Genomic DNA, 12977 nt, shown 5'->3' with positions numbered 1-12977 from the left:
ATATTCATTTTTATTAATTTTATAATGAGGTTTTACAATTTCATGGGGTTGTGAAATTTGTAAAATATGTTACTTTTGAGAAATGAACATACCTTGTAATAGGTTCCATTTTCTCTCATTTCATTCTGTTTAGCCCATCATTATACTTTTTATGCCACAATCAAAATTTTAGTACTTTTTTCCAGAGATTTATCGAAACACTTTCATTTAGTGTACTGTAAAGACAACAACCTAATTGATTATTGTGTTAACAGTTGAATTTGTCTGCAGTTACTTAGCATTTTCAGCTGTTTCAAGGAGAAAGTTTGGTTGTGTGAGGGGATAAACAGACTAAATGCAGCATGGCCCCATTTGACTGTTTTACAGTGCGCTGCTGTTGCGTGATAGATGGATGATGACACCTGCAGACGTTAGGCCCAAAGCCCTCCGGACCTCAGCGACACACCGAGCTGTGGCTTCGGCATCAGCTCCTCTGACAGTAACTGGAGACTATTGGAGCACATCGTGACATTTCCATCTGGGACAAAGCCCGTCAGAACAGTGTCAAGCACTGCGCAGCTCACCGATCCAACCACACGGGCCCCAGTGCTTATTTTCCGTTCTCCTTATTCATGAGCATCCTTCCCCACCACCTCCACAGAGGTCACCCTCCTACCTTCACGCTGTGGGCCTCACATTATCAACACCCCTCAATGCCAGGACTCTCTCTGTATCTCCCCATCTCTCCCTTTTTCTCTCGTCTCTGAATCCTCCCTTCCTCCTTTCATCTCCATTCTCTCCATGATGATACCCCTGCCATGTTGTCATGGCAACAATCGGGCCCTGATTGCTTGGTTGCTTGGCAACTGACATCACCTATAAGAGGAGCATGAAGATACAAAGCCGGAGACAAACAAGTCACACTAAACATCAGTGCTTGCGCTTAACTGTGTTAAGTGTGAGCAAATTTGGATTTTTCTCCGTGCTGACGTCAGCTGACGTTGCTTTGCTCGTCGTAGTTTTAATCATTTTCAGACTGGAAGCCACAGATGGGTACTGAACATAAAGCAAATAATTCAAACGTGACTCATACTCTGAATTGTCTGGAAATCTTTCCTGTGAATGAAGAACTGATGCAATATATCAGTCACACGAAGCTTTTCACCTACGAGGGCACAGACAATGATGTCTCTCGTGAACACAGACCCGGTTAGTCCTAAAGCAGCACAAACCTGTGCTCAGATAGTAAACCGTCTACATGGATGACACCAGCAACTGAAACATGACAATCCCTCTGAGCAAGGTTGTCATGAGCTCCTAAGCTGTAGTTTTAATATCATGCCACAAGGTGTCATTGTGTGCTGCATTGAAAAAAAAGACCTGCTTTCTTTTATGAAAATCTGTTTCCAAAGGCAATGCAAATCCTTTTCTAATTGATAATATCAGCAGCAGCTTCATATTTGTCAATGTACTTTTCTTTTAATTTTCTCTAGAACCTCACATATAGAAATCATGACACATAGCAGCCAGTAGGCACAATAAACACCTGTATTGTTTGAAATGGAGAGTCAGAGCTCCAGTCAGAAGAATCTCAAAACAGCTGTGGCAGTATGAAAGTTTTTCATAATTCTTTTCATTGCTTCTGATTTTGATTATTTATTGTTCTGTTGATACAAGCACCACAACAGTTAGTTATGTTTCTTGTCTTGCAGGCTCATGTTTACACCATTAGTAGCTTCACTCAATTTGGGCAGCCTAAACCACCCATGATGGATCTAAAGTGTCACCTGTCATATGGACAGTTTCAGAAAGCACAGCTCTGCTGACAGCCAAAACATTTGATAAGACTCTCAGTCGGATCTGTTTTCAACATGATCTCCTCGAAGGTAGGGATGGGAATCTCTAATCTCGATCCGATATACACATCTGGATCCACTGACTACGATCAGATATATTTAAGATCCCTCCTCGTCAACCAGGGGTTCAATTAGGTAAGATATAATTCCTCGTCAACGATGCATCTCGATTTAAATTAACTTAGCTGAAAAATATATTGTTTGTATAAATAATTTTTCATGAATAAAAATTAATGAAGCAATTCAAATTGTAAACATTTATTAATGAATTGACATTTTAGATCAGGGATCTTTACAAAAATATGTCAAGTTTTGAGTGAGAAATGTTTGCGCGTTTGTGGCAGCGTTGTCAGTTGCTATAGCAGCGAGTCTGCGTGGCATAGCCGACACAGAGATCGATAAAAAAAAAGAAGAATATCAGAGGTTTTGAGTTATTCAACGGTTTTCTGCGTTGCCTTTCGCTGTTGCTGTGGGGCACTGCACTAAATTAGTACCTATACCTCCAGGTTTCAGTTAGTGAACCGAATTGTTGTACCGCGGCAGCGCGGCTGTGGATGGCATTTTAAAAAGTAGTCTTTTTCCGTCCAGCGTTATGCGCATGCGCGGAATTTCCGTGCGTAAGCAAAAACATGCAAAGGGTCCAAAGCATCTTTTATTATGGCTTTTGCGGGAATGGGGTCAATAATAGCCAATCGTCCGCTGAAAAATTATGAAATGCTAGTCTCACCATGTGTGGAACTGAAGGAAGAAGAACGACGTGAATCTGCCTCCGAAGAAGGTGAAGTGATTGGCATCTCCGCGATTCCATGTGCCGTTTTAAGTGAGTTATAAGGCTAGTCCTGGTTCCAGTGTATTTGTCAGCAGCGTGGCACAGTTTACAAATTGCATTTGCCTTATCAAGGTGTCCGTTTCTCGTGTAAAACCCATAGTGTCGCCAAATCATAGATTTACGATGTGGAGGTGAATGTATGGTTTCCCTTGCCTCCGCCATGTTGGCTAGGTGTCGTGACGGTTGGCGACACTGCTTTGCGGTCTACAAGAAGCGCTGTTTGGTCAACAATTTGTTTTATTTCATTGTATTTTTATGTTTTGTGTTACTCCCGAATTTAACCGATACGATGGGGTAAAATCCGGTGAAACTAAAAATAAGATTTTTCATTATTAAAGAAATTTAAAGCTGCCTTGCCAACGTATTCCTTTCACGCATGCGCATGTCAGTGGCTCAACGCAAACCGGTTAATCTTCCCGCCATTACCAGGAGGATCACTTGGTAATGCACGCTTTGCTCTTGCTTAATATCAATGAAACATGAGTTCTGTTGAGCATTCAGTCTTGAAACCCATACAATGTTTTAAAAGCATTCATGCTCCTTGGTGAACTTCTTCCCCAATCCAAAGCCTTTTAATGATGTGATAATGTAATATGATTCCATTGTGCTCTTAATTTGTCTCCAAACATTTTATTATTTTTTTTATCCCTTCTTTGTTTTCTGCCCCCAATGACATGGGACAAAACGTTCAAATTTGGTCTTATCTGACCGGACCAACTTCTTCACGTTTGCAGTAACTTCCTGATGACTTCTGGTAAACTTTTTTTTTTTTTTTCTGTGTAGTCTTTTATTTTTAAATGAAGTATTGGACTGTACCTGGACTTGAACATATTTAGAGCAGTAAAGATTAAGACATTTTCCTAGAATCTAAATTGGCTTTACTAACTTGTTGACATTTGGGGGCAAATGGCTGAGCAGGATTTTGTTGAGGAGCACCAGAATAAATGGGGCTGATTATAAAAGCCACAAGTTTTACTGAAATTTGTTTATGTTTTGAAGTGATATACACTGATTTCAACAAAGGCTGTAGAAGAGGGTTAGTAGAAATCTTTAAAATTAGAAATGGAGTAAAGATAACATTCTTGTAGCTACTGTGTCCTCAAGTTATTTAAGAGTTCCTCATGGAGCGGCTTTGAAGCAAAAAATACCAATGAAGCAATGTGGAGAACAGATTGGGTTGTGTACATATGACAAAGAAAAGCTCCTAACAACTGCCTCGGTGGCTCATATGCCTGGTGGTATGAATAAACTAAAACATTTACTTGTGACTAAAACATACAACAAACCCCTCTCTTACTTCTGCAAGTCTAAGTTGGTGAAATGAGAATATTGATGAGCATTTGTGTGGGAAATGATGTCTCTCTGACTCAGCCACCACCAACATGATAAAGTTATGAGGTGTTTAATGCTTTAACAACATTCTCAACAATGAGGTTTCTTGAGTTTTACACCTTTGGTGTTGCAGCAGCGTCACACAGTATTCTTCAAACAAGGTTGCAGTTTTGATGCACAACAGCACAGAAGCCACTTGTGCAGGAGCACGACACCGGGTGTGTGGATTCTGTCTGATGGTGTAGGTCTGTCTTTTTCAGAAAGAGGCAGAACGTGTGGGTGAGCGGTGCAATATGTAGTTAAAGAAGCAGGGAAATCATATAACATTTGTAATTTTTGATGTTTCTTAAAAAGAAAGAGGCTCCACTGACAGAAAAAAGAAATTAGAATTTGGGAGATTTATGAGAGCTTGCTAAAACAGTCATACAATATGAGCTTTTTCATATCTTGCTACATGTCACAAATTTGAAGGTTTTGGATTGGGATTTTATGCCACAAACCATTTTTTTATCTTTATTTTATAGACCTATGGCAGTAATTGTCATGATTCCCTGGTGTTTGTGTATTGGCTTTTATGTACTTGTTTTCTGATCATTTCTGGGGGGTTTCATCGCCAATCAGTTCATTTTCTGTTATCATTAGTTTTGTATTGCCAAGAGTTTATTCTGTTGTCTTTAGTTACTTCTTTCTTGTGTTCTTCCTGCTGTCCATTTTTGCTTGTTAGGCTTTTTAATATATCATTTTGTGTTTCAGTTCAGTTCCTTGTCTATTATCTGTGTTTTATTTGTCTCCCTCTCCCAGTCTCCTTGCTTTCATTCTGCCACAGCTCTTCTACATTCACACTGATCAAGCTCACCGGGATCCAGTGTCATTCATCACCCTTTCCTCATAATTTACTCTCCTTTGTTCATTGCTCGATTCTTTTGTTGCCCTCACAACTAGCTCCATGCTCTGACATCTTCATACCAGCAGAGTAAATCTTTATTTTTAGTCATTAAAAATTCCCTTGACCTCTCTGCCTCGGGTTCTGCCTGGATTTGGATTTGACTAGAGACCAAATATGTTAACAGCAAAGAAATGGCTTTTCTTGCCATTAAAGCACTTTATGCTTTAATGGCAAGAAGTGCTTCTAATGCAGACTGCCATATACCATCCAGCGCACTGGTTAAACAAAAAGACGACATTTTAATTTTTATGTGGTGTGTGGTCCAAATCTAACACTACATTATACCTACAGTGAAACAGTGGTAGAAGCATCATGCTGCGGGGATGATACTGACACAAAAGCCTATATTCAGATTTATAAAGAGCATGTTCCACCACTTTACTGTGGTTGGTACTAGAGATGGACCTATTCGATATTAATATCTGTGTGGGTCCCAATATTGAAAAAATACTAGATCGGGTGTCATAACAATGTAAAATATACCAATGAAGCAATGTGGAGAACAGATTCATAAAGGCAGACCTATTCAGTCTAATTCTGTGCTGTGTGCTCTGAGCAACAATGCTTTATTTATTTTACATCATATTTGAAATTTCTAATTTAACTTTCTCAACCATTTGAAACATATTATCACGTGTTGACCAGAATCAACCTATCGTTTTTGTCAGTTTCTTTATTATTATTTATTGTACCTAATTGCACTAACTAAGCCAATTAAGTTGTGTTGTTTTTGCAAGTTAATACAAATGCACATTTTTCAGATTTCCCTAGCAAAAAATACCAAATATATATATATATATATATATATATATATATATATATATATATATATATATATATATATATATATATATATATATATATATATATATATATCCTTTTCCTTTCATTTCCTAAATGTCTGGAAGTTTGAAGTTTGGGGTTGTAATTCAGAAAAATATAAAGTTCATACAGTATTTGTTCTTTTGTAGACTGCTTTTCATCTCTTTTCATCCACTCAGCAATTTTCTATTATCCAACAGAAGTGTTTATGTCACCAAACTTGCTGTGGAGGTATCCCTTCCTCCTCTCACTCTGCCTCTTGAGTAACTTGACAGGATCAGTGTCTCTGTGGCTTCATGTGAAGGCCTGATGGACGCCCGTGCCCTTGAATGGGGATCATTTGAGCTCACTACTGGATCACTAATCCTGGCTCACTGCAAATTGTACATGTAGTGTTGCACACTCCTAGAAGGCTGAGCGCAGGATTTTAGCTTCACTTCTTGTTGAAAAGTCTTAGATGCAGCAGCCATAAGCTTTCCCACCCTCATATGCACACAATAACATATTCTGGAGAAATAAATATTCGTATTAGTCTACTGGCAACCGAAGATAAAAACAAATGCAATGGGCCAAAATCCACTCAAGGAAAGAGAATGTAGCCTGCAAGATGTGCAAAGGCTGCTGACTTTGAATACATCTTGGTGAATGTATAATTTATAAGAAGAAGCACTAACTGGAGTAGGCTGGAAAGTGCTGAAGAGGAGGGCAGACGGTAAGTATTGAGTGGAAAGAAGGGAGAAAGAATGAGAAGGAAAAAATAGGTAAAATGAGATAAAGGAAGGAAGAGTCTGGAAGAGACGACAGAGTGAGGGATTAAGCAGGTGAAGGAGGCAGAGAGGACAAATATATTTTTTTTGCAAGAATTGGAAATGTGAGAGCCGAGGAGTGGAATGAAGGTGGCAACAAGAAGAGGAGTGATAATGAAAGAGAAAAAAACTAAACAGGGCTGAAAAATGTAAATGGTGTAAAAATGAGCTCCATAGCCTTGTTCTCACACAAACAAATTTTTCTGTTGAATGTTTTTAGAAAACAGAGATGGGATCAGATTTTGTGCGCTTTACTTGTTCTGTCCTCCGAAACACAAACCCATCCGTCTCTGACTCATTGCCAAACGGGGAAAGAAAGTTAAAGATACCGTCAAGCTCGCAACCAAATATAAATCCTGTGACGTCTTTTCAAAGCTGATATGCCCTAATATTCCTGTTCTAAGTGTTATGTAATATCACTCCTCTGCGAGTCACTGGTATAATATTTTGCAGTTTATTGGTTTTTTTTGTCAAAGACTTTTTTAGTGTAGGAAGGAGTGGAAAATTACATAAAAAAGCACAAAAAAAAGGATCTCAACAGAATCATTGTCTTCATGTTTAAGGTGTCAGTGACACCAATGGAATATATTATATATATACATGATGTATGCGTACAATCGTATGCATGTGTGTGTGTACACATAAACGACTCTCTCACCCATCCCCCGGGTGGCTCTTCATCTCAAGTTGAGGTCCTCTCTACAAGAGAGGACCTGAATTGTGAGGGTTCATCACAGTATCTTAGCTGTTCGTAGGAATGGCAAAGATACTGTATCTGTTGTCTGAGATGCAGACAACTGCGCTCTGGACTGAGATGTCAGATATTTCTCCAGGTATCGGTTGGAGAGACTTCTCCAGAGTAGGGATTATACAGAGTGCACTGATAAACATGGAATTGCCTTCATCTCTGGTGCTTAAGGTCTGCTCCTCTGCTGCTATTGTCAGTGCTTCTGTGTTGTCCTTCTGCCCAGCCCTTTCTAGCTATTGGATTATTTTTAATCCATTGTCTGAGACATTGACTGAGTGTTTCATCTATCTGGACCATTTTCCTGATGTATTCTTGGAGCTTGGATATTTCATCCTGGATGGTGCCTTTGATACACACTAGTCCTCTGTGCAAATAGTGCATCGCCTATTGATACTGGATTGAATGTGGACTCCAACAATGGTGAGTAGGTTTTGTGTTTGTAACTACCTCCAATCCACTATAACAAGACATACAAATCATATGTTGGAAAATTAGGCCACAACCGAAAGAAAGTTTTCTATATTTTGCAGCACTGTTGCTGCCCCATGACATAAGGGTGCCCAGATGGGGAACTATCACTCAGTTTTATATGAACATCACTGCCAGACAAGCAACAAATGCACTATTTTTAAAGCCTTTTAGGAGGTTCAGTTGTTTTTTTTTTTTTTTTTTTTTTTTTAGCTTACATTCCAAATGCAGACAGATGAAAAGGAGGGACCAGCTTCTGCAGTTCTACCTTTTTAGGTGAAAAGCAACTATTTATTTACTTAAATATATATTATTCAGTCATTTTATTATGCTCATAACTTTGTGCAAAGGAAAATTTAGGCTAAAATATGGAACACTTGTCTAGTGAGTGCTTGGTATGAGCATGCATGTAGCAACAGTGGAGAGGAAAAACTCCCCTTTAACAGGAAGAAACCTCAACCAGAACCCGGCCTGTTAGGAACGGCCATCTGCCACGACCGACTGGTTTGAGAAGATGGAGCATACACACATACACACACACAAAAAACAGAAGAACTGATGAAGGATTATTTTTAAGTCAATGACTTCATGCAGTCTACTGGGTTTCCTTTAACAGAAACTTTTTAAACTAATTTGAATAATAAGCTTATCTTACTGTGCTGTTTGATAAGTAGGATCAATTGGAATGTATTTATGATTAAATTGAAATTATTTTTTATAAAGTGCCTTAGTACTTATGTTGTGAATTGGCACTATATAAATAAACCAAACTGAATACTCATAATTTAAAGATGGCTAAAGAAGGCCACAGACTTGCTTCAATTTATTACAAAAGTCACTGATTTGTTCAATAGTGCTTTAATTCATTTGTCACTCACTGGCTCATTGTGCCTTCACCCACACAGTAAAACTTTGTGCACAGACCTTCGCAGGGGAAGCAACATTGTTCACATAACCTGTTATACAGTATGTGGGTGTCAGGGAACAGCTCACTCGGGGAGCTGCTTACCCATCAGCTGCTACATGATGGCAAGCCACAGTCCTTACCTGCAATGCAGCCGGCATTTATTAAATTTTAATAGGTCACATTTAAAGCTGTATAATAAATAATTTGTGAATTTGAATTCATTCAACTTTGGCATACATGTATCTAAATCTCAACTAGCCTTTTAAACCTTTTAAAAGTAATGTTTGTTTAATTCCACACAGTTAATTGTTCATAGTACTTAGAGTTCTGTGAAAAATGAAGCCTGTCATTTCTATATCTTAACAAAGGGCTAGTTTGAAGATCAGTCAACGCGTTCCTTAACATACTTTTGTGTGCTAACTTGCTCTATTATAAACTGACCATCTGTCTCACAAGTTCTTGGCAAAAGCCTACTCCTCTTTGCCAGCTTTACAGTAAGTCTTTTCTCACTTTGATAGCGATGCAGGATTCTGGAACGGTTTTGGTGAAATATCCACTGCCACCAACTGTGGTCTTTAACTCACAGTTGTTATTGGGGTTTTTTCTTTGTCTGCCTTTTCCTATCTAAATAAATGACTAACTCTCAAGAAAAACCTAAAACCTTCCGTACTATGCTTTTCTTTATCATACTGGACTGTTATGTAACAACACAGGGTTATCATAAGTGGTTAACAGAATGCATGGTTCTCAATGTGAAAGTTGTTTCAGCAGGAAAAAGATCTGAATTAATCTTCAGAATATCATATAAAGCAACTTTTTCACGACCTATTATGTTAGTACTACATAGCAATAAATGTTATTGAAATTTCATGTGAAACAGAGGAGTGCATACGTTTAAAGAGAAAAGAATGTTGATAGAGTAAAAATCTGAAAAGTGTGGTGTGCATTTATTTCAAGTGCTATTTATTCTGATGTCCTTAAAATAAAATCCAGGTGTGTACTCTGAGACCAAACTTGTGTTTCAAGTCTTTTGCCGCTACTAGCAGGTTTTCTTCCAGAATTACTCTATATTTAGCTCTATCTTTGTTATCCATCTGATGAAAAGCATTCCCACAGACTGATGCTCCCTCCACCATGCTTTACTTCAGGGCCATAGTGTTTAATATGTGGGCCAAAAAAAGAGAACATTAATTTCTTCCACAGGGCTTATGTCTGTATTTACTAATCAGCTGACTCTTGAAGTTGGCTGATTCATCTTCAGTTCAAATTTAGGGTATTTTCAGATTTTTGTTTTTAAAAAGTGCAGGAGAATTATGCCAATCCTAATCCTCTCCACCTCACATTTCTGCTCTGCTTTGTGTTGGCCTATTGCATAGAAACCCAGTAAAATACCTCTTTTAGTTTTAGTGTGACAAAATGTGAAGAAGCATCAAGGGTTATGCATCCATTTGCAAGGCACTGTGTGTACTTCTTTAAAACTGTACAGTATGTCTGCCACCTCATCTGACTGCACCTCCTTATCTAAGTTTAACTGACCAATATTCTCTGTTGCCACGGAAACAGAGACGTTGATAAGCAAATGAGTGTACCACAGTTAAGCACAAATTTATGTAATACGTCCGAAAGCACCAGCTGCACTCACGTCTGTGCTACCAATACCAAATAAGCACAAATGCATGAAAGCAAAAAAAAAAAAAAGCGTCTTTGATGATCACCGCCTTCACACAGCTGTGAGAGCCTCTATGCATTTTTATTTGTGTTTCCGACTTTTTGTCATCACTTCCTGCTGGATCCGGCGCTCAGGTGCAGGTGCTACGGCGTATTGCTCACTCGCTGTTGAATCAGTTCAGATGTAAGTGTGAACCCAGTTGAGACTGTAGCTCTCTGAACACCGTCTGACCCCTCTGAGTGTCAGGTGTCACACTGCATCAGAGCCGCACTATTTTCTCTTATTAGTCAATGCGGTAGACCACAGGACTGAAGATGCTGAGCAGTTGTCTAATATAACACATGACTTATTTGGCGCGGTACAAAAAGTGCGGCGTGCGTTAGCTCTAGCTTTCCGGATTAATAGAAAGCGGTGCGAATATCGGGACGGAATGCAGAATTCCCACCCAGGCTCTCCTCCCGACACATCCTGCAGCCCTGGCTTCACAAAGCCACTGCAAAGCACGGGCTCTCTCTGCCCTTAAAACATCCACGCAGGTCAGCCAGCCCCGGTGTACGAACTCCTAAAGCATGACACCGAGTAGGAGATGCAGTGAGAGTGGGAGAGAGTGTCATGCAGAGAGGGAGAAATCAAAGAATATCCAGTCCACACACCTCTCAGTTACCTCAGCTCATCCAGTGCCTCTCTGAAATCTCCAAATCCCGAAACAGAAACCAAAGACTGAAACAATTTCCAAGATGGAATATCTATTTATGCAGATGACATACCTCAGTAATCATTTATTTTTTCCAGTTGTGGCACCTCTCACTCTCTTTCACTCACACAGAGCACGAGCTTGTGTAGGAGACAACAGATAAGCTTACCTTTGTAGTCACAATGCAGAGGCAGTCCATGGTACTTAGAACAAAATATTGGGGTGTATCTCAACCCTCCCAACCCCCCACGACAGAGGGCTGAGACCCCACGCCCCTCTCCCCAGCCTGCCCCACTCCTGCGCTCTCACTCTCGTCCTGCCTTTCCCCCCTTTTCTCTCCTTCCGTGAATCTCTTCTTTGACTAACTGAACCAGCGAGGGAAAGAGAGGATGGAGGGAGGGGGGAAACATGAAAAGGGAGGGGGAGGGCCACAGGGAAATAGAGAGAGAGCAATGAAAAGAGAGAAGAGGGAGAGGAGAGAGGGTGGTCTTTGGAATTTAGCAGGAAAGGGAAGAAAGAATGGAGAGAGATGGGAAGGTGAGGCGTGTATCCAATATCCAAAAGGACAGGTGGTGGAAAAAGAGGGAAAACAAAAAGAAAGAAGAGAGGATGGAGATGGAAAGAAGAGGTGGTGGGATTAGCGACGACAACAACCAAAAAGAAAAGACGGGGTTTGGGGAGTCACAGTGTGGAAAGGGAGGAAACAGAGAAAACAGACAACAGAAGAGCAAAGCAGCAGAGGATGGAGAGGAAAAAAAACGAGGGAGGGGGACGGTGAAGAAGGAGAGTGGGTGAGCGCATGCGAGTGTGTGCATGTGAAGACAGAAGGAATTAGACCGAAAGCAAATGTGTTGAGAAGGAGAGTGTGAATTACATATGCATCACAGAAAAAGACATGAAGCACCGCGAGAGCATCTCAGACAGGAGCAAATACCCCTGAAACCTGAGTTTGTATTAACCAGACGAAGACGAGAGGCAGAGCACACCGAGGTTTATCTGCTTGTTGGAGCACTCTGCAGCTGTTGCCTTAGCAATGCTGCAATGTGCTTGCCTCAGACTGTCACATGTGACTGTGCTTCTGTGTAGGTGTTTGCATCCATTCGTCCGTAAAATAAAAAAAAAAAAACAATCAAGTGTAAAATCACTGAAAATTGCATTCCGATAATTGTTAGATTGGTACCATCATCTAGATCTAACTATCCATATTAATGTGACTTCCACAAACTACTTAGGCTCTGAATCGTTTCAGTTTTTGTAATTTCTGTCAACATGATAACTATTTTCCAAAGTTTTATGAAAATAGTGGAAAAGTTAAAGCACTCTTCTTGCACCGCTCTGCCTTTAAGACTGCGGACTGTACCACTCTGGGAAGAGCAAAAAAAAAAGAGGGGGGGAGACATGTGCTCTCGTGTCTTTACATCATCAGATCTATAATTGGACATCACCCATCCTCGTCCCCACTTTCCAGCTCCCGACAGCGCCGGAGCAATGGTGCAGCAAAAAAGCAATTTTAAATGATGACCACACATTCGATCCCCCAGGGCGAATAGTAGAGGCTTTGATCGAAAATGAACAGTGTAATACAAACACACCGGCATCCACAGATGGCCAGATCCTGCAGATGGCCACTGTTACCAAAATACTTAGAGGCTTACTTTTACAAATGTGTGAAAGAGGATAGCAAAGGAATCAAAGTTACTTCCTGTTTCACTGTTTTAGGTAGCCTTTAAAAAGCTCTGCAGTGATAATCCTCCTTTGTGTGATTTTTGAACAAATGACACCACAAAAATCCAAAAATGTCAATGTAATTAGTATATATGAAGTGGGATATGCAACTTTTCAAAGATTTCAGTATACATTTTGAAGCATTCAAACTGGATTGGAGAATCGAGTTTCCATCATGCCTTGATGAATACTGGCC

The 12977-nt window shown here is 39.9% G+C and overlaps 1 protein-coding gene across 1 annotated transcript in view; it reads right to left on the bottom strand.

Annotated features, from left to right (window-relative positions):
* LOC129368887 (disks large homolog 4) overlaps positions 1-11903 on the bottom strand; it is a 76319-nt gene extending 64416 nt beyond the window's left edge. The window contains exon 1 of the mRNA XM_055044059.1: positions 11226-11903. Within this exon, the coding sequence (XP_054900034.1) occupies positions 11226-11255 (30 nt within the window). The 5' untranslated portion in view covers positions 11256-11903. The remainder of the gene's footprint in view (positions 1-11225) is intronic.
* Between the last annotated feature and the right edge of the window lie 1074 nt (positions 11904-12977).

This window comes from Poeciliopsis prolifica, unplaced genomic scaffold (assembly GCF_027474105.1).
Source record: "Poeciliopsis prolifica strain line A6 unplaced genomic scaffold, Auburn_PproV2 SCAFFOLD019, whole genome shotgun sequence".
In the NCBI taxonomy this organism is placed as follows: domain Eukaryota; kingdom Metazoa; phylum Chordata; class Actinopteri; order Cyprinodontiformes; family Poeciliidae; genus Poeciliopsis; species Poeciliopsis prolifica.
The sequence above is the reverse complement of the archived record's forward strand: the minus strand, read 5'-3'. Positions and strand labels throughout refer to the sequence as shown.